General features: G+C 38.3%; 1 protein-coding gene across 2 annotated transcripts in view; it reads right to left on the bottom strand.

The window, feature by feature from the left end:
- Positions 1-20,725, bottom strand: part of LOC131066723 (RNA pseudouridine synthase 7) — a 140,451-nt gene that overhangs the window by 50,902 nt on the left and 68,824 nt on the right. For both annotated transcript variants that reach the window (XM_058001552.2, XM_058001551.2), the window contains exons 6-8: positions 11,461-11,539; positions 11,264-11,346; positions 3,272-3,337 (exon numbers count right to left, since the gene is read on the bottom strand). In XM_058001552.2, the coding sequence (XP_057857535.1) occupies positions 3,272-3,337; positions 11,264-11,346; positions 11,461-11,539 (228 nt within the window). The remainder of the gene's footprint in view (positions 1-3,271; positions 3,338-11,263; positions 11,347-11,460; positions 11,540-20,725) is intronic.

Below are 20,725 nucleotides of genomic sequence, written 5' to 3'. Positions count from 1 at the left end.
TTGTTTGATGCTAGGAGAGAAGCAAGTCCATTGTAAAGACATCTTGTAAATTGATAAATACAATAAGAAACATCATTGTTGGGTTTTTTCACCTTCAAGAGGAAGGTTTTCCCAAGATAAATTTTGTGTATTTGAATTTTAATTATTTCTATTTAATCTGATCATTAAAACTTAACAAAATCCACCACCGAGACCAAAGACCGAAGAACATTCAGAATGCTACCAAATTATGCATTCTCAGAAAAAATGCACAGCTGGATTTAATTCCAGAAATTCAGTTTTAAAAACTGAAATTGTTTAAACGTAAAGTTACCTGTGGGTCCCGCTCAAGATATTTTGAAACAAAGTGGAACACTAGTCAGTTATGTCCAACTACCAGATGGACCCAAATTAAAGCCAAATAGTGGTAGGTAGTTGAGATAGTGGTTGGGTGGAGAGATGAGAATTGAGTAGGCATGGGTTAACACTGCCAACTTCTGGAAGGCAGATCAAGACCCTTTGATGCAACCAATCCTGGCCCAACCAATCCTGGCCTCTAATTCAATATTGTAAAATATATAAAAGGCAAGGGCCTTTCTATTGTAAAGGGTTAGATTTTTTTTAGGCAGTTAGGCTGTTAGATTTCAATTAGAATAGGTTAGAGTTTTGTAGAGGTCAAATTTTGGCAGTAGCATAGAGATGTTGCAGAAATTGTTGTAATGGCAGTTGAAGCAAATATATGAACATTGAAATATGGTGTTTATTGTCTTTGTTTTCTTCTGTTTGCGTGGTTTCTTTCAGCATTTTAGGTAGATCTTTCTGTTTTGGGTGTGCAGGTATTTAATGGATTCAAGCTCATGCCATTGAGGAGATAGTGATTGTATGTCCTTGTGTATGGTTAGTCTGAGCCTTTAATTGCATTTAGTTCAATTGCAGGTGTCTATCTGAGCTGCGCCAGAATTGGGTGCTTAACCATGCATTTGCAGTCTGAAAATCTTCCAAGTCCCCTTGAAGATTGCACCGTTTATGCAAGGTTGTGAGTTATTCTGGCCAAGCAGGGATTGGTTATGTTGAATCCGTCTACCCGCATACCAACCTTATTAATCTTAGGTTTCCTAAACCCTTCCCTTTTGATTTTATTTCGCAGTCTGAGAATCGCGGCAGACCAGCTTGTTGCAAAACGTAAGTCCCCTTGTGCTCCCAGCAAAACACATCAACTGTTGAGCTATCCCGCAGTCAAGAACTGACATTTAGAACCTTGAGGTTGTCCCCTTTGATCAATTAAAAACAGCATTAGGGCTTCCTTACACAAGAGAGGATAGGATACTCGGCGAGATCATTCTATTCTGTGTTGGCCGGATAGAGTTGCAGCGATGCGACTTTCCACACGTCAACAGCACCCAGGCCAACAAAATCAGCATTAGCAACAATTTAAAACGTAACAAAAAATAAGAAGCATTTTTCTTCCTCCCCTCTGGATACCATATTGTGAATGTGTATAAAACATCAAAGCATAATGAGCAAATGATTATTGAGTTGTAGCATTACATACCATACATGGAGTACTCACCGAAAACTCGGTGAGTTTTTGGCTAAGGTGAGTAATTTTGCCATTGACTTGCCACAAAAACTCATTGAGTTTTTGTCTGGTGGCACGCAGGCCAACAAAATCAGCATTAGCAACAGTTTAAAACGTAACAGAAAATAAGAAGCATTTTTCTTCCTCCCCTCTAGATACCATATTGTGAATGTGTATAAAATATCAAGGCAAAATGAGCAAATGATTATTGAGGAGTTGTAACATTATATACCATACATGGAGTACTCACCGCAAACTCGATGACTTTTTGGCTAAGGCGAGTTTTTGGCGAATTTTTGAGAAAAACTCGGCGACTCTGTAACAAAATCTCGGCTGCATAAAAAAAAGAGGCCCAAACACATCAAAAGATTTATCTAAATTTGATTTTTCAAGTTAGTCTCATTCTCTTCATCAAAATATATACATGAAATATAACATTTAAATATAAGAAAGGACTTATACTTTAAGTTATATTTCATGTATATATTGGCAAGATGTTTGAAAGTGGTTTCAAATCTCTAGGAGTTATAATGCAAATTCCAGGTTTTAGAAGATCTTCTATATTTTCAGATAGTCAAATTTGAGTAATCAATAGGCTCCTATCAGTATTCTCTCGCTCTCTCTATCTCACTCACTTTATCTACCCCAAATTCTAGACCTATTTATCTCCCTGTCACTCTTCATCTATCCCCTCTCTCTACCACTCTATCTCACTCTCTCCTCCCCCAAGATCTAGACCTATCTCTCTACCCCTCTCTCTCTCACCCTCAAACCCCCGCAAGGGACGCTACCCTCAACCTCATTTTGGCGAGGTGGAGGAGCCACATCGGACTCCTAGGACTAGACCCTCTAGTTCTATCTCTCACCTAGTTTTCACTAGAGCTGGGAAGAGGAAGATGTAAAATGTTTTGATGTAGTATTTACTTTTAGTTTTACAAAAACAATTTGCTATTTCATTTTGTTTTAGTCTATCAGCCATCAGCATTCCAAAGGGGGATGCCATTTTGTACCCAATTTGCATTTAAATCAATCAAATATATCTAAACTTAGCTTGTTTCTTTTGTGTACTCGTTTATTGACTCATTGGATGCATCTCCTCAATGAATTATGCAAAAAAAATGCATTTCTAATTAAATTTAAGCAATTTTTTAAGTTGTCGAGTTTTCAACGAGTTTTTTTTCGGGCCTTGGTGAGTTTTTGTTTTTGGCGAGTAGTTCAACTATGTTCTATACAATGGATAGTTAGAACTGTTCAAAAGGACTAACAAATCACAACTGGTTAATATTGTCTTATTATAATGTTGAAAATTTATTCTAATAACTTGGGCACTTATGGACATTCACACCTGCACTATTAGTATAAAACATCAATTAGATTTTTGTTTGGGATATTTCCAATTTCTGGATCTCATTAAAAAATACAGAATTATGCTAATGACGCATTCATTTTGGGATTAGTTATTGTGATGTTTGTAGGCAAACAAAAATATGACCCCATTAACATCTGTCTGGACATTTCAGACTAAATTATTTTACTAATATCAATAGCCATCATAGTGGAACCTATGAAAATCAAATGCAAGCAAAAAAATAGCATCCATAGTAAAATATATAGGATTCACAAAATAGGGAAGCACAGAAACAAATGTGTATCCAACAATCAAACATAAAATGACATAAATATCTGTGCACACCCTTGATAATTTATATATACCTCTTCAGCAGGAAATACACCTTTGACCTTTGCAACATATTCTTTTTGCACTTTCCCGGCCTCAATCTGCAATGAGATATATCACCGTGCATTAATTAATGACATCAAAAGCCTAAAATAATTTGTATTGCACTATATTAATGTGAATAAACTTGTAAATCAAGACAACACATTACAGACAAATTCAGCCATCTATGAAATGAGAGCATAAAGTAATAGATATAAATAAACTTTTGTAGCAAGGAAAGACTTCAATGAATCTAGTAATTGTCAATGTATTTATTTAGTATAATATAACTAGACGAATGTAAATCTTGTGATTTTAGACCCTTATTCATTAAAGACAACTAGAGCTCTTTTTGGCACCCAAGCATCTCCTCTTCAAAGAATTTATTTGACTAAGATTTGATCAAATAGACTGTCTCAGAAATGGATGTTCTTCTTCAAGATTTCCAATCAACACAAAAGGTTTAGATACAGTACATGGCATTATTTTTGTGAGTTTCCATCTTGTGGAAAAGGCAAAGAAGTGGTAAGGTCATAAAATGTAATTTACTAGTTCTAGTACAGGTGTGCGTTTGGGTATCGGGTATGGCGGTATGGATTTTTTTTCCTAGGGTACGGGTACAAGTTCGACTATATATATATATAAATATAAAATATAGAAATCGTAATACTCACAATTGCTGTTACCATTTCATGTCACCCTTATGGTCCATCAATTATACCTAATTCGAGAGATCCTAAATGGACCATTCTGCTTCTTATCATGCTTTAGCCAAGCACCCTAGTTAAAAAAAGTAATCGTTCTATTAAGCTTCGGGCTTTTGGTCCTCTCTTTTCCTCCTTATCGCTTTCATCCTTTCTCCTCACCAAACCTAGCACTCCACCTTTACCTTCCCTTCACTAATTCATCTAAGTCAATCCACCTTTGGGAGCCAAACTTCCTTTCTAATTCTTTCCTTATCTTTAAATGAGTTAGATAGAAACCCCAATGCCCAAAGTTCAATTCCTTGTTCCCCCAAATTCCTAAGTCTTTCAGTTTTCAGCCTTCAGGTTTACACCTTAACTCTTTCCCCTCCTGTAGAAATGAGTTAAGAGGTATGCCCAATCATTGATGCATGTCTCCTTCTCTCCACCCTTTCACCCAATTTTCGAGTCATCGGCCTTCGAACTTTCTTGTTAACTCTTTCCATTTTTAAAGGAATGAGTTAAGGTGAAAGCCCAATGCCCGACACCCCGACACCCTATCTTTGGCTCTTCCCCATTAGCCTTAATTTTCTTAAGGCATTCGGTGATTGGTGATCAGCCTTTGGCAAGGGGTAAGGCATAGGCCTAACCCTTTATCAGCAACCCTTCCTCATTCCTTCCCCTTTCCTTGCTCCTCACTAGCCCTCGATCCTCCAGGTTTCCCCTTTGGCTCTTCCATTTGGAAAGGCATAAAGCAGAAGCCTAAAGACCAACCCCTAGCTCTAACAAAAGTCCGATATGGTGTCTTTTGTTGCAGGAATGCCATCAATGCTCTACCAACCTCTCCAACCACCAGATTTCAAGCCATGGAGATTCATGTGGTTTCATGTATGGCTATGATGATGTATTTCATTGATTGAGCCTTATGCAATGCATACGAGTGGGAGAATATTGGGATAAGGTGTTGTACACCTTGCATAATATTTGTATTGTTCTATTATTTTATTGTGTGTGTGTTGCATCTAGGGGAACTTAGATGGACATGCATCACGTAGAGATTCCATAAAGAACATTGTCGGAGCCACTTGTTGAGTTATATTGTAAAATTGTAATATTATATTGTACTTATTTAATATTCGGGAAAGTAATTGAATAAAGTGAAAACTTAATACCCACTATTAAATGAGGGGTCAATGCTATTGTGTTCACATCGTTTTGTGGCAAATGGTTTTACTTTACTGTTGGTTGTAAAATGGGCTTTATACTACTTGTTAAGTTATGTTGGTTAAGTATGTTAGTGTCGTCGAGGGTAGGTGTCCGTTGCACGACGGTTCCCCACGGGTGGTAACCGCAACCCTCGACCGTGTCTTTATATATGCTCTTGTACTTGTTGTTGGATACACTGATGCAGAGAATGATTATTGTACTAGACATTTTGGCATTAATGAAAGCATTGCTCTGAGTTTCTGGTTACTATTCTATCCTATGGTTATCATCTGACTGTTGATATGCAATATTAATAACACACCCCACGGGGTAAACATCTCTACACTGTCGTCACGGAGGTTGCAGAGGCAGAGATAGACAAAGGGAATTACACTCTATACACTGTCGTAGGGTTTCCAGAAGGGAACCTAGAAGGAGTCACGGAGGGTGCTGAAGGAGAACTCTACAGTTCGCCAGAATACCACCGTAGGGTAAGAAGTCGCGAAGAGTCGATGGAACAAACAAGGCAAAGTCTAAACCTGATCGACGCTACCAGAGACCTACTGAAGAACTTGTCCATTTCGGAGGACAACCAGAGGGAGACAACCAAAGGTGACGGTATAGCCGAAGCTGCCGGGGGAGCACAAGGGTACCGTACGGGAGGCAATTTGTTTGGTTCGGAGTCAGCAACCTTCCCCGGAGGACCCACGAGTGGAGGGTCAGGTGCAGGAGGCGAAGGCGAAGGATCACCAAGTACAAGCACACAAGGCACCGGAGGAGTGAGACCCAGTGATGGGATGGCAAGTAAGCAGAAGCTGTCGAAGTTCAACGGCAACGGGAAGGAAGATCCCATCCGCCATTGCCGCACTTGCGAAACCATATGGTCAACGAACGGTGTTATCGACCAGGACGAATGGATAACACAATTTCCAACAACCTTAAGGGGAGTGGCCATCGACTGGTACCCCGATACGGATAAGGCCAAAGTCTGCACATGACCCAACCTGAAGGAGTTCAAGATAGAGTTTCGCCTCCTCAGAGACGACAAAGAAATAGTAGCCGAAATCTATGGCACAAAGCAGAACAAGAACGAGACTGTCTAAGCCTATAGTCGGCGGCTCAAGGAACTGCTGGGGAAAATGGAGAGCCAACCAACGGATGGGTTGAAAAAGAGATGGTTCGTGGAGGGACCGAAACACTCCCTCTGGAAGAAGATGAAAATTGTTCCACCAACCTTATACGAAGATGCACATAATAGAGCGATGGATCTCGAGAGTGAGACCAAGACATCCAAGAAGAAAAAGAAGAAGGATAGCTCATCCGAGGATGATGACTCTTCCGAGGGAAGCAGCAGCGATGGCGAGTCCGGAAAAAAGGTGCAAGCCCTGCAAAAGGATATTCTGAGGATGATGAAAGAGCTAAAGGTTATGAAGGGAGGTCCGACCAAGACCAATGAAGGGCAGCTTTGGTGCACGAAATGTAAGACAGACGGCCACACGAAAGGCTCCTGCCCAAAGAAGGCCTATTGTGATATATGCCAGTTGATGGGGCATCCCACCAGGGAATGCCCCTACAACATGAAAACACGAAACCAACAAGTATTGCTTACGCAGGAACAACCAACTACATTGGGCGGTATCGGCAACTCCCAGGCGAACAACAATGCAACATTGGGAGGCTACCGAGATAACCGGTGGAGAGGACGAAACAACAATAACAACAATAACAATACAAGGAGCCGGATCCAATACGACTCCAAAGGCCAACCAATGATACAATGCAGAGCGTGCAGCCAGTGGGGGCACTTCACCTGAGACTGCCTGAAGGGAGAGGCCACACAATATTTGTGCAAATGGTGTGGACCGGGAGACCACAAAGATGCCACCTGCCCGAAGTCCAACGTCAACTTGCTCGATATCAAGGAAACCAAAGAAGAGGAAGTGCTAGCCGTAGCCCGCGCCAAGCCAGACAAGCAACGTGCCCAGACCCGGAGACAGAGAAGCGAAGGGTACGGGAAGCACGGGAAGAAATTGAGAAAGAGATATGAGGGAGGGCGAAGGCGAAGGGTACGGCGGGTACTTCCAGCCGACCGGAGGCGGAGGAGGCTATACTAAATCAAATTTTAAAACTGGAGGTGCCTATGAAGGTACACGATCTCCTCCAGACGATGCCTCAATTACGAACGACATTGCTAAATAATCTCTCCCAACCACGCACCAATACCAACCTAAGTCTCCATCTAAGTCTCCATCTCTAAGCAATTAAGACATTCGATCAATTCATTTCAACCTAAGTCTCCATCTCTAAGCAATTAAGAATCCATGAAGCGTTCATCGAGTATTTTCAGAGATCTTCAAAGCTGCATATTCTTCATTCAACCATTGTGGAGCAAAATTACATCGGTCATATGCAAGAATGTGTGTGATTAGGGTTTTGGCATGTTCATGCCATTTCATACAACATATGTGATTAGGGTTTTGTCATGTTCATGCCATTTCATACAACATATGTGATTACATTCAAGAAGCAAAGCATCATTATCAACAATTGCAGATCTGAGGTATACCTTTCCATTATTTATTTCAATATTTGCAGTTATTCATTCAAGGTTAATTCCTAAATCGAGGTTTGACTTAGGCAAACCCCTATTCCCAACCATTTTCCCTTCTCTAGTGTGCGCAAGAACATGTGCGAAGCTGTAACTTTAAGGATCGACATAATTCACAGAGGCGAACAGAATCCCCTTTGGATGGCAAAAAGTGTGGAGGACTACAACGAAGAGCAATCTGGTCCAAACAATCCCGGACGACCTTCTGGGAACAAATCCAAATACTCATACATTACTCAAATCCAAGTTTGTGGCTCCATTTGACAATTGTAGCTCACTATTCACGGATATTTACTCCAATTTCAGCACATTTACCCTAATTTTAACATTTTCACAATTCAACTTAAAACAGGGTATCAATTTCCAATCCAGTGAATCTAATAAGAATTGTAAGCCCTATCCTTGCTGATTTGAGGCTATATCTATTGGATTAACCCCTCTTTGATGTAATTGGTCCCAAAGCAAAAATTAATGGTCTTCTCCCTTCTTGTGGTGGAAACCCTAATTTTTCACCCATTACAATAACAAAAAGGGAGATCTAAAGAAAGTTGAATACAGAAATAAGTATGTTCCTTGAAAGAAGCGTTATTTTAATACACTCCCAATTTGAAGATGTTTTGTGAAGATTATGTATTGGTGATTACATACTTGACATCTTGTTATGATATATAAAACTGATGTCAAATTACAATGAAGATGCCCTTTTTTAGAACCTCTTTTTATGGATATCTTCTATTATTTTAATATTCATAAATAAAATACCAAGAAAACCAAGCCCTATTATCTAGGCTTGTGTCCCCTAGGAATTGGTATATATAACAGGTACAAGTAAATGTCCCTACTATTGAAGACAAGTATGGAGAAATGAAGAGTCTTTAGGTGCCTCCTAGCATCTCCTGACATCTCTTGAAGTCACCCTAGAGGTACCCCAATTTTTCAAAAAGAAGAGTTTTTGAAGTCCCAAAAACACTAAAGAACTCCACCCCACACTATTACAAACACAAGAAAACAATTTAAAAGCAGAAAAGCAAAGCAACTACATTGCAGTCTTCCCTCCAAAAACCAATGAAGTAGGGATAAAAAGAAGGTTTGGCATACTAATTGAAATTTCACGGCATATTCTAGCCATTAATCAAAATGGCATAATTGTTGCTCAATTGGATTATGGAATTTAACCAACTAGAATATGATAATTTTTTGGCTTATTTTAATCACATTTAATTGTGACAATGGTATGAATGGAAATTTTTTATTATGATGTACCATGTTCTTACCATATGCATGCATATTTTCATTATTGTTACCTACAAGAAGTTGTGCCCTAGGATGATGTATAAGTCTATTTTAGACATGATCAATTATGATGCAAGTTAATGTTGTTCATATGCATTATGTGCCTTAGACAACAACCTCATGACAAATGGCAATGAGGAACACTTGTAAGAGCATAGACCAGGTTAAAATCTCTCTCACCATAATAAGGAAGCATGTGGTGAGATTGTGGCATAACTAATTAATGGTACATTCAAGAATGACCTAAGTTTTGCAGGTTATATTGGGAATGTGATCAAAGCTAACCCCACACCACATTCAAAGCAAACTATATCCTTACATCAGATTAATCACACAAAAGAGGGAATTGATATATTTCACCCCAACAAAGAACAAAGATGGTCTTTCAAGAATTCTATCGAATGTCCTTTTTGCTTCAATGAGTTCTATTGCACAATGAAGACAAAACAAAAACTGCCAGCAGAGAATTGGTAGAGTTGACTTGTAGCTTTGTTACAATCTTTATGTTGATTTTGAGTGATTATATCATTTGTTTCAATACCAGACTGGTTAATGATTTTATCTTTGTTGATGCAATATATCATGGTACAGGCTATTAAATTTTTGGTCATTTTCTGTATTTTGTTGGAGAACAAAGGTTGTACCTAGCTAATATGTTACTGAACTTTTGAATTTGGTCTGGTTTATTTAGGCCTATATGTTAAACTTGATGAGTTTTCAGAAGTGGTTAATTGCTGCTATGGTCTTCTCAAAGCAACCTGATTGACTACGCCTGTACATTTTTTAGGGCTTTTCCCTGTAAACTATTCAGAAATGTTTTGCCAATAAAAAAAACCCATTGATTTTACAAACAAATAGTAAGAATAAATTATTATCTTTAAGGGTTGACCTTAAAAGTTCTGCCAAGAGAATATAAGTAACCCTGCCTACAAACTGATGTTTCATAGAAACTTAATGTGTTGTCTAAATTTGGGCCATGTTATAGAATGTGTCTAAAATCATACAACTCAAGCATATAGATTGATATTAATTATATGAATTTTCTATTCTCTTTATTAAACAGCTGAATTCATATAATATTTTCAAATCTGGGGTTGCATACACATTGTGGATTAAACATTTATTTTGATTGATTGATATCAATAAGATTGGAGATCAAAGACTATGGATGAAATTTACAATGCAGACCAACAAGGTTTAAACACTCCAAGTGTACAAACATTAGCAAAGTTAATTCAAGGTCAAGGCATGCATTCAAAATATCTACGAGCAAAATATTGTTTAGGTGAGACACATCATAAGTCCTCAAGAGGAGAAGTAAAAATGTAATGATAAGGTCCTTGGTAAGATAATGCTTTTTATTTATTCACCAAATTTATGCCCTATTGAACTTTATAAGTGATATTAAAATCCTTTAACCAAGGTTGTGAGTACGATTACTATGGAAACAATTGAAAATGGACACAGATATATCAATGTCCAGCAACGACCAAAGTGGGACTCAATACTCAAAAGTTCTTAAACTGACTCCAACAATCAAAATAAAACATAAAAACAACTAAGAATAAAAGGAACTAAACAGAAGAAGAGAGATGTGGGGGTGAGGGGTAAGGAAAGTGCAGTTTACACGAAGAAATTCATCTTTATTTTACTTTTACCAAGGGACCAGGGAAGGGGAGTGCATACAAAGGACTTCATCTGTGTTTTACTTTTACCAGGAAGCCGGGGGTGTATACATGCTCTTCTGTATTACTTACCACGAGATACCAGCCAGACATTTTCTAAAAGGTCATATACAAGTAGTCCTTGCACATAGGTATAAATTTATAATACTTTTACAATTAAGTCCAGAGAACTGCCATGTTTAAGCTCTAAAATTGATTCATCGTAACCAAAAATTATCTGTTAAGCAGTCAAAGAAGAGTTTATTAGACAAGGTAAAACATTTTACTTCCATGAAAGCTTTAAATTAATATTCCATGTGTAAAAGTTTTATAGAAAATTCTCAGGGACTAGCTCAAAGTGCAACACTTGAAAGAATGGTTCCAGAATGCAAAGATGCATCAATCATGATCAACTGAAACTGAGTCTTTAGGACAGCATTGCCAAGGGGCAATATTTTATGACACTGTTACACAATCTATGCAAAAAATATTCCAAATTGATGATCTTAATGTGACAGGAAAGATATGTACCTCCTGTCGAAACTGGTTAGCTGAGGCAGCATTCTTGGCTAAGATGAGAAGCCCAGAGACCAATCTATCTAGTCGATGTATTGCTGGAAGAGATTGTAATTAATTCAAGATCAACACTGATGCTTCTATTTTTATTTGGTGAAAGGAAAAGAGAGCCTGACATTGCCATTTAAAGAATCTATTATTTGAATGGATACGGAACAAAGGAGCAATCCCATGCTCTGCCTCTAAAATGCCAATAACTGTGTTCTTGCGATATTGCCCACATGGATGTACCTGCAAATATCAATCTCAATACACTTGATCAGATGATATGAGAGACAAATAAAAAGACATTTTACCAGAAAAAACACTACAACTGCATTTTGATATTACTGTATGAACAATAGTTATATTTCAATTTTCTGTGATGATTAGTTGGCAGAAATATTTCTCTGAACCTTTAGATTTAGACAAGACTTAGACAGAGGGAAGTGAGAAATTATCAAAAAAGTTTGTATCTTTCCTGTTGGTTAAGTGAATAAAATGTAGAATTTACAGAAAATGCCAAAAACTTATCTCTCCCTTTCCCTCTTCCTTCCCCCTATTCTCTTTTCCTCTCCATTCCCCCTTATCCCTTCTCACTCCCTCTTCCTCTCCCTGCCACTTTTTCCCTCCTCTCACTCAATTTCCCCCTCCCTCTTTCTCGCATGAGAACTCCAGATCCGATTCCAAACAATTTTGAAAAACATCAGAAACAGCTAAAGTGTCCAAGCAACATTAACACAATTTAGGAGAGGCGGAAAGGGAAATTTGTGAAATAAATTATATTTACTTTTTAGTTAGCCTAGTGTGTATTATATGGGTTTAGGATTTACCCATACCCCAAGGTTATTAGAGAAATGATTTGAAATTTGATGAGAAAACAAAACCTTGTTGCATTGGTAAAAATGGTTGCCTAAGATGCTTACATAGCCTTGGCTTGTTATCGTTGTTGTAGAATAACTTTTGCTTGTGGATGCATTTGTTGTTTTGATAGCTGCATGTTTGTTTTAATATGTGTTACTGGCTTGTCCCAGTTATCTAGCTAGTTCAGATACAATCAGTGGTCAGTGCAGGCAAGGGTGTGGCCAAGGGTTGCCTTTATATCTATGGGTTCATTCCAGACAAACTTGGGAGAACCGGAATAGTACCCAGGCAAATTCTAAAGAACCCATGGCAAATCCAGCTGAAAATGGAAGATTAACTTTTTTGGCTTGTTTTAACTGTTTAACACATTTGAGTTTGACTTGTATGCAAAAATACCTCCCTAACACTAAAAAGAAAATTATAAGACATTTAAAAATCAAGAACAAAATAGATGACCTCATTAAGAATGTAAAACACAAAAGTCATTCATTCTCGCTGAACTTCCAATCTTGCTTGCCATTGTATGGATAGAGTTGAAAATTGACCAGTGAAGATTCCTAAGTGATTAATTTGCTATTTCCACGTGTGCAAGAATCCATTCACTACAAAGGAGACCATAGAGGAATATTCTTACAAAAACAGGTGGATTTTTTCGGCTTTTCTTTCTGCATTTTTGTTTTACAAATGAACTCTCTTGTTGTTTTTGAATGCTTCTACGAATCTAAGGCAAATGCTTAAGACTACACACACAGACACACACATACATGTATACATACATATGTAAATATATATATAGTTATACACATACATACATACATAGGTATATGTATACGTATGTGTGTGTGTGTGTGTGTGCAAACTTGATGCCATAGAAATTACAATAGCAGCAGATTCTAGCTCCAACAGCCAACCTCGCTTCAAAACAAGCCAAATTCTTCTCTTTGGAAATATGTTCAAATGGTAGAAGGTTTCAAGTGGTAGCAGTTGTATTTGGATTTGCAATGGGTTTGACATTGGACATTCAAGCTCATACGATCAAACGAAACCCCATTTGTGTGGCATCCCTAAATAGGACATCAAATCTTACCCAAGAAAGAACAATTTCCCCATTCCACTTGAGCACATCATAGCATATATTAGTAAGAGAAAGTAGATCAAATAGTAGGTTGCAAATCAAATCATCCTTTGTTAAAAAAAATGATCTCAAGGAATAAGGTACCCTCCTTCATCATTGAATCCTCGACCAAAAAGCCACCCATTTTATGCCACACCTAAAGAACTCATGGTCTTTAATAGCATTTCACAATGAGTCTTTCGAGCTTACATTCAACACAATGCAAGGTGTATCTAGACAAAAGGATTGGCTTTCAATGTCGTTTGCTCATGGTATTTGAAATATCCCTAGCTATTTTTTTTGTATTTTTGACATATGTTTGACAAAATACTCACAAATTAAATAAACACAAGAAATTAATATACTTCAATCTAACCACAATTCACGTAGCTGTAAAATAAATTAATGCTATTCAACTGAAATTTATCTCAACATAGCTACGCATGAAAACAACATATATGCATGGTTGGAATTGTTACACCAATATTCTCATTCGATAAACTTGGTACTGCATACATTCAATTATGATCTGAATTAAATTAAATAAATTTCTAGCCTTTTTTGCTCATCCGTAATGGCTGCACCCAACATATGAAGTCAATGCTCATCAAATAATGGTACAACTAGGGTTTAAACTTTATAACCATCCAAACTACCCCAAAGCTGGTCACCCAATCCCAAACTCTACAAACACCTCCCTTGTACCTGTACAACTCAGTTCTAGGCAGCTTGCGGCCACTAACAAAAGATTATAACTTGCTCTAGTAACCTCCAAATGGTATGGCTGACTATTGCATCTTTCTTATCAACAAATAGTCAATAGAAAATCACTAGCAAATGATTCTTTCATTCAATCTCCACCTTTTGCTTCAAATGGGAGCAATATTCACAAGTTCGAAAATGATATCTCAATTTGTTCAACATGAATATCCACAAAATTTCTAACTTCAGCACACTTGTAAATCCTGGATGAATCCATTCACAAATTGGGTAGGAGGGTTTTTGTCTTCAAAACCAATTTTTGCTGAAAGATTTTCATCTTAAGGTAGAATAGATGAACACTTGCTCAATCTCAAGCTAGAGTTTTGAAAATAAAATGCTAAGAATGAATTTCTCTTTTCCAACTCTTCTTATTATACCATATTTGCATAATTGAAATATTATATTTCAACCCCCAAAAGTGACTCTTAAAATTTCTTCTTAATTTAACTTCATTTTTGTACCCTAAATAAGTCACTTTTTAATAATTGTCCAGTAAAATAATTATTAAATATAAGTTGCCCAAAAAATGAATCTCTTTAGACGATGCAATTTAATTAATTAATTATTACCTTGCCACATACCAATTAGCCTATAGCAATTAAATAAGTAAAGGGTCTTTGCCAATTGTTCATGTCTACAAAGAGGACATTACAATAATGACAACAAATGGTGAAAAGAATAAATGAGGCTCTAAATGGGTATACGATCTTGTTGTGACGTATTCACGCTTTGCCCCATTGCAAATGGGGACCCCTACTTTTTGCTTTCTAGGTTTTTCTCTTGTTGCTAATCGTGTCTTGTTTGAGTTTGAGGAGGTCAATGAAGCTTGGTGAGTGAATATCATCTTTGAAGGTCTGAGTTAGGTCAAATTGGTGGGTGATAAAGTCTGGAATATCATCCTGATTTTCCAATGTCCTCAAATTTGGTGCTGTCTGGAATGTCATCCTGATCCTAAAATTTGACTAAGTCTGGAAAATTGAAGAATCCTCCAAATACTAGATTTTGCATTATAACTCTTGGAGGTCCAAAACCACTCTCAAACATCCTGACAGTATATATGGAAAATGTCACTTATACATAAATGTTATATTCCATATATGAATCCTGACGGAGAGACCAAAATGTCAAATTTTGCTCCTGACCCTTCCAAAGGGTCCAAAGTGAATTTCAATTTCACTCCTGACCCTTCCAAAAGGTCCAGAGCGAATTCCTCTATAGGACATTCTACTTTGATCCAAACTTAGAAGTAACTCATTCCCAGGCATTATTGAGGGCAAAACACTTGTTTGGATGAAGAAATGTGGGAAATGAAGTCAAGATTTGAGCCTAAATGTGAATTTCGCTCCTGACCCTTCCAAAGGGTCCAAAGCGAAATTCTTGTAAGACCCTATTTTTCACAAAATCTTGAGCAAGATGTCAACTTGAAGAGAAAATTCACATGATCATGATGGAAGGAAGCCTAACAAAGTATGTCCAAGGCATGAGAAGGAGAAAAGAAGTGTAAAATCAACCCAAAACTAGAATTTCGCTCCTGACCCTTCCAAAGGGTCCAGAGCGAAATTCTCCCTAGACACTATTTTCTCCCTTGTTTGGGCCAACATCCTTGTTCCTTGGACATGGTGGGTGTAGATTGATATGTTCTTGCCTCAGGAAGTGATTGAAAGCATTGAGAAATGAAGATTTTGACCTAAGACATGGATTTCGCTCTTGGCCCTTCCAAAGGGTCCAGAGCGAAATCCACTTTTCCTCCACTTTGCTCTTTGATATGACCAAGTTTGTTGACTTCTAAGGCGTGATGGGAAGGCTTTGATGCATATTTGTCTTTGAGAGGAGGCATGAGAAGGAGAAAAGAAGTGTAAAATCAACCCAAAACTAGAATTTCGCTCTTGACCCTTCCAAAGGGTCCACAGCGAAATTCTCCCTAGACACTATTTTCTCACTTGTTTGGGCCAACATCCTTGTTCCTTGGACATGGTGGGGGTAGATTGATATGTTCTTGCCTCAGGAAGTGATTGAAAGCATTGAGAAATGAAGATTTTGACCTAAGACATGGATTTCGCTCTTGACGCTTCCAAAGGGTCCAGAGCGAAATCCACTTTTCCTCCACTTTGCTCTTTGATATGACCAAGTTTGTTGACTTCTAAGGCGTGATGGGAAGGCTTTGATGCATATTTGTCTTTGAGAGGAGGTTTGAGGTGATGAAGTGGTGGAAATCAACCTAGAAGGAGAATTTCGCTCCTGACCCTTCCAAAGGGTCGAGAGCGAAATCCTCAGTTTAACCCCCTATCTTGCCTAAAATGATGAAAACGGCCTTGTCTTGAGCTAGTTTGATGGTGGATTCACTTAAATGTGGAGAAAGGAGCTTGAAATTGATCACGTTTGAAGGAGAATTGGATGAAGGAAGTGGAAAACCAACCAAGAATGTGGATTTTGCTCCTGACCCTTCCAAAGGGTCCAAAGCGAAAATCCCCATAGACCTCATTTTCTTCCTTGTTTTGGCCAAGTTCTTAGTTTCTAAGGCATGTTGGAAGATGGATTGACATGTTTTTGCCTTAGGGAGTGACTCAAAGTGAAAATGTGAAGGATTTTAGCCTAAAATAGAAATTTCGCTCCTGACCCTTCCAAAGGGTCAAGAGCGAAATTCTTGAAAACTCCTATTTTCATCTTGGATGAGGTCAAGACATTGATTCTTATGGCATGGATGCAAGTGGAGTGGTGTATTTTTGCCTTGCAAGGAAGATTGGAATTGAAAAGATGAAGAGTCAAGCCTAGAGGGTGGATTTCGCTCCTGACCCTTTCAAAGGGTCCACAAAACCTCTCTTTTCTCTCAATTTTATGCCAAGACAAGTGTGGGTCAGGATGAATTGAGATTGGGGATATCCTTAGGCATGTCTTTGAGTTGCTAGGAATCAACAAATTTGGAGGAATTGAGCAAAAACTAGAATTTCGGTCTTGACCCTTCCAAAGGGTCCAGAGCAAAATTCCTAAGATCGCCTATTTCCCCTCCAAAACAAGTCAAACTTTTGGTATTTTTTGGCCTAGAGAGGAATGGAGTAACGTTTCCTTGACCTTTGAGGTGAATTGAAGTGGAAAATGATGAAATAAGCTTCAAGAAGGTGAATTTCGCTCCTGACCCTTCCAAAGGGTCCAGAGCGAAATTCCTAAAATCCACCTTTTCCTTTCATTTTTGTGTCAAGCTAAGTGTGGATCAAGGTAGATTGAGCTTGGAAGGACCCCTAGGCATGCCTTGACATGGATTGTGGCCACCAATGATGAAGATTTCAGGCTAGGACAAGGATTTTGCCCCTGACCCTTCCAAAGGGTCCAGAGCGAAATCCTAGATAGGTCCTGTCCCTGGCCATGATTTTTAGCGAAATTCTCCTTTCTAGCCATTTTGAGGTCAAACAAAGTGTTGCAAGCATGAGAGAAGGATCCAAAGGGAGAGTCAAGGGGGGACAAAGTGAGAAGAATGGAGCTAAGCAAGAGAAAACAAGCAAGGAATGAAATTTGCTCCTGACCCTTCCAAAGGGTCCAGAGCTAAATTCTTCAAACCACCTATTTTCTCCTTGAGTGAAGCCAAAACTTTGATCCCTATGGCATGGTTGGAGGTGGAGTGAGATATTTTTGCCTTGTAAGGTGAATTGAAGTGAAGGAAGTAAAGGAATAAGTCTAAAACTTGAATTTCGCTCCTGACCCTTCCAAAGTGTCCAGAGCTAAATTCTCAATTTCACCTAATTTACTCATGATGAAGGTCAAGTTGTGGATTCCTAGGCTTTGGTGAAGAGAAGGATAGCGTATGCTTGCTTTGGAAGGCATTTTGGAGTAGAGACATGATAGAATTTGTCCTAAAATACAAATTTTGCTCCTGACCCTTCCAGAGGGTCCAAAGCGAAATCCTTAAAACACTCCATTTTGCTCTAATTTTGCATCAAACTTGGTGTTGGTTGAGATTTAGGACATCCATAGACATGTATCTGAGCAAGTATGGTCACAAAGTGGGAAGAATTTGAGCCAAGAATGCAAATTTCGCTCCTGACCCTTCCAAAGGGTCTAGAGCGAAATTCCTAAGTGGTCTAGTATTTTGCCTAGGTCCTTGAACAAAACCTTGTCCTGGGCAAATTTGGAGGTGAATGACTTGATCTTGGTGGAGTAATGTTGAAAATGAAGTCTGATTGAGCAACTTTGCCAAAATTCGCTCCTGACCCTTCCAAAGGGTCTAGAGCGAAATTTTTATAGGGCCTGCCTTGGAGAGGATATTGAGCGAAATTCCATTTTGATGTCTTCTCATTAATGATTTAAGGTGGAAAATGCTATATTGAAATGAATATGTCATATGTGCTTAATCATCCTTTGGTTTATTTTGCAGATTAGAGGAGACCAAACCAGGACAAGGACGACCTATTCCAGTCCATCCTCATCAAGGACATTCCAAAAGCATAAAGGTGGACTCAAGGTATTCTAAAGCGTTGGAAGACTACAAGCGTTCAAGAAGTTGCCAAAACCTTCACCTCACCATACTAAGGAACCGCATGATGACAAAGAAAGGAGTTGCCAGCACTTCAAGGCGAGGTTTGCTACCAGAGAAAGAAAACTTGACAGTGAGGAGGCCTCATCAAGCACATGGGAGTAAAGGAGGTACATCATTCATCATGTCAGAAATAGAGGAGGATCAACCAATTCACAAGCATTAGACAAGGTGGCATCCCAGTCATCATTCCTCCAGTCGGATTGGTCCACCTCAGCATGTCCAGATTCAATGTACCTGACTCATCGGGGACGGCACAAACTTCAATGTACCTACCCCTGCTTCCTATTGGTCCTCACTCCTAGAATGTAATTTTCTCATTGGCTAAGGAAGTTTGTTGTAACAAACCCTAATTAGGGTTTCTATCTTGTAATCCTAGCCATTGATTCTAAGTCAATCGGAGCCGTCTGTTTGTAAAGGGCTCTCTATATAAATCCCTGGCTCCTCATTTGTAAAGGTTAATAGTTAATAGTCAGAGAATAGGAAATAGTTAGAGAGAATAGTCAATAATTAGTAGCATTTTAGAGTAGAGTAGAAAGAGAAGGCAAAGATTGTTGCCAAGATATTGTTGCAAAAGACTTGTAAACTTCATTGAAGAAATGGTGAATTCTATGTGTTGATTCAACAATTTGCATGGTCTCTATACTTCTCAAATGTGATTTCATGTTATTAAATGAGTGGAAGGAATTTGTATGATCAACGGTGAAATTCGTATATCCATAATACTAGCGATTTGTTGATTGCAGACTTGCCTTGTGTAGTCAACTGGAATCATTCAGCTTAAGCTTAACTTCAATTATCGCTTCTTCATTGATATGCATCAACCTGACGGTGTCTATGCTTGTAGCGGTGATCTGAACATCATAAAGTCATCCTTAGAAGATCGCACTAGCCTTGCGGAGATGATTTTTAGCATGTCAAAGCAAGACCTAGTTGGAGTTTCATCAAAGGTCATCCATTGTTCCTACATTCTTAGTTTTAGGATTAGATCCTTCTCCAACCCTTATCCTTTTCCCTTTTTTAAAAAAATCAAGGACCAGTAAAGACCCACGTTCCAATGATATCCAAAGTAAATCAAACGCTCAGGTCATCAAATGTAAGTCCCCTTCTGATTCCAGCAAAATCACATCATACTGCAAAGAGCTTATCCACACGTAGAGACCCTACATACAAGAACCTTGGAGTTACTCCGATTGATCCTTCGGCGAGATCTTCAACAGTCAGGAAACTTTGTTCAAGAGAAGATAAAATACCTTGCTATTTTATTCTGTGTTCACATGTGCATGAAAAACACATCAACAAATTGCCAACAGATGCATGCTATGCAATGCAAGTCATCGCTTCAGGAAAATCTTCAAATGCATCTTAGGAAGGATTTAAAACATGCCAACTCAAAAAGCACACACCACGTTGGAGTTCCAAGGGTCTAATTGATGGAAGAGCTCTAATACCAATTAATGAAATAGGGGAGACAACTAGAGGGGGGGTGAATCAATTGTCACAAAAACTTACACTACTTAAATTTATTCTCAAATTTGATAATTAAACATGAAAGCATAAATTACCAACACATCATGAACAAACATAACACCAAGATTTTTGAAGTGGAAAACCCAGTCAAGGGAAAAACCACAATGGGGATGAACCCACAAAATAGGTATACTCTGTTAGAAGTATTACAATAGGGAATGCACATGCATTCAAGCACACTGCCTAGAGCTTACTGCTCAAAACAAAAAGGCTTATTGCCCAAGGAAGGCTCACTGCCTATACAAACAATCTTAGATCACATCTGGAAATCATGAACTGAAAAATAGCATATCCTTAATGCCTGGTTCAATCCCATTGAAACACAAAATAACTTTCTTCTTCACACTTCTTCTCTGCCTTCAAAAGATGTATACGTTCAACACACATGCACACTCATCCACACACCCACAACTACACTCAAATACAAAGATATTACAATTATTTATACATGACATCAACCTTAGAGAAATCAACAAGGTCGGCTCAACACACATCACCTAATTTCAAAACCACACTCAATGCAAATATTACATGCAGACCAAGCAAATGTCAGTCAAGACATAGCACGGACCCAAATCTTTCGCCTTTAACATATTACACCTCCAAAAATTACACCTTGAACATCCACAACATACTACAAGCA

Source organism: Cryptomeria japonica, chromosome 9 (genome assembly GCF_030272615.1).
Source record: "Cryptomeria japonica chromosome 9, Sugi_1.0, whole genome shotgun sequence".
NCBI classification, from domain to species: domain Eukaryota; kingdom Viridiplantae; phylum Streptophyta; class Pinopsida; order Cupressales; family Cupressaceae; genus Cryptomeria; species Cryptomeria japonica.
This window is presented reverse-complemented; position numbering and strand designations above follow the sequence as displayed.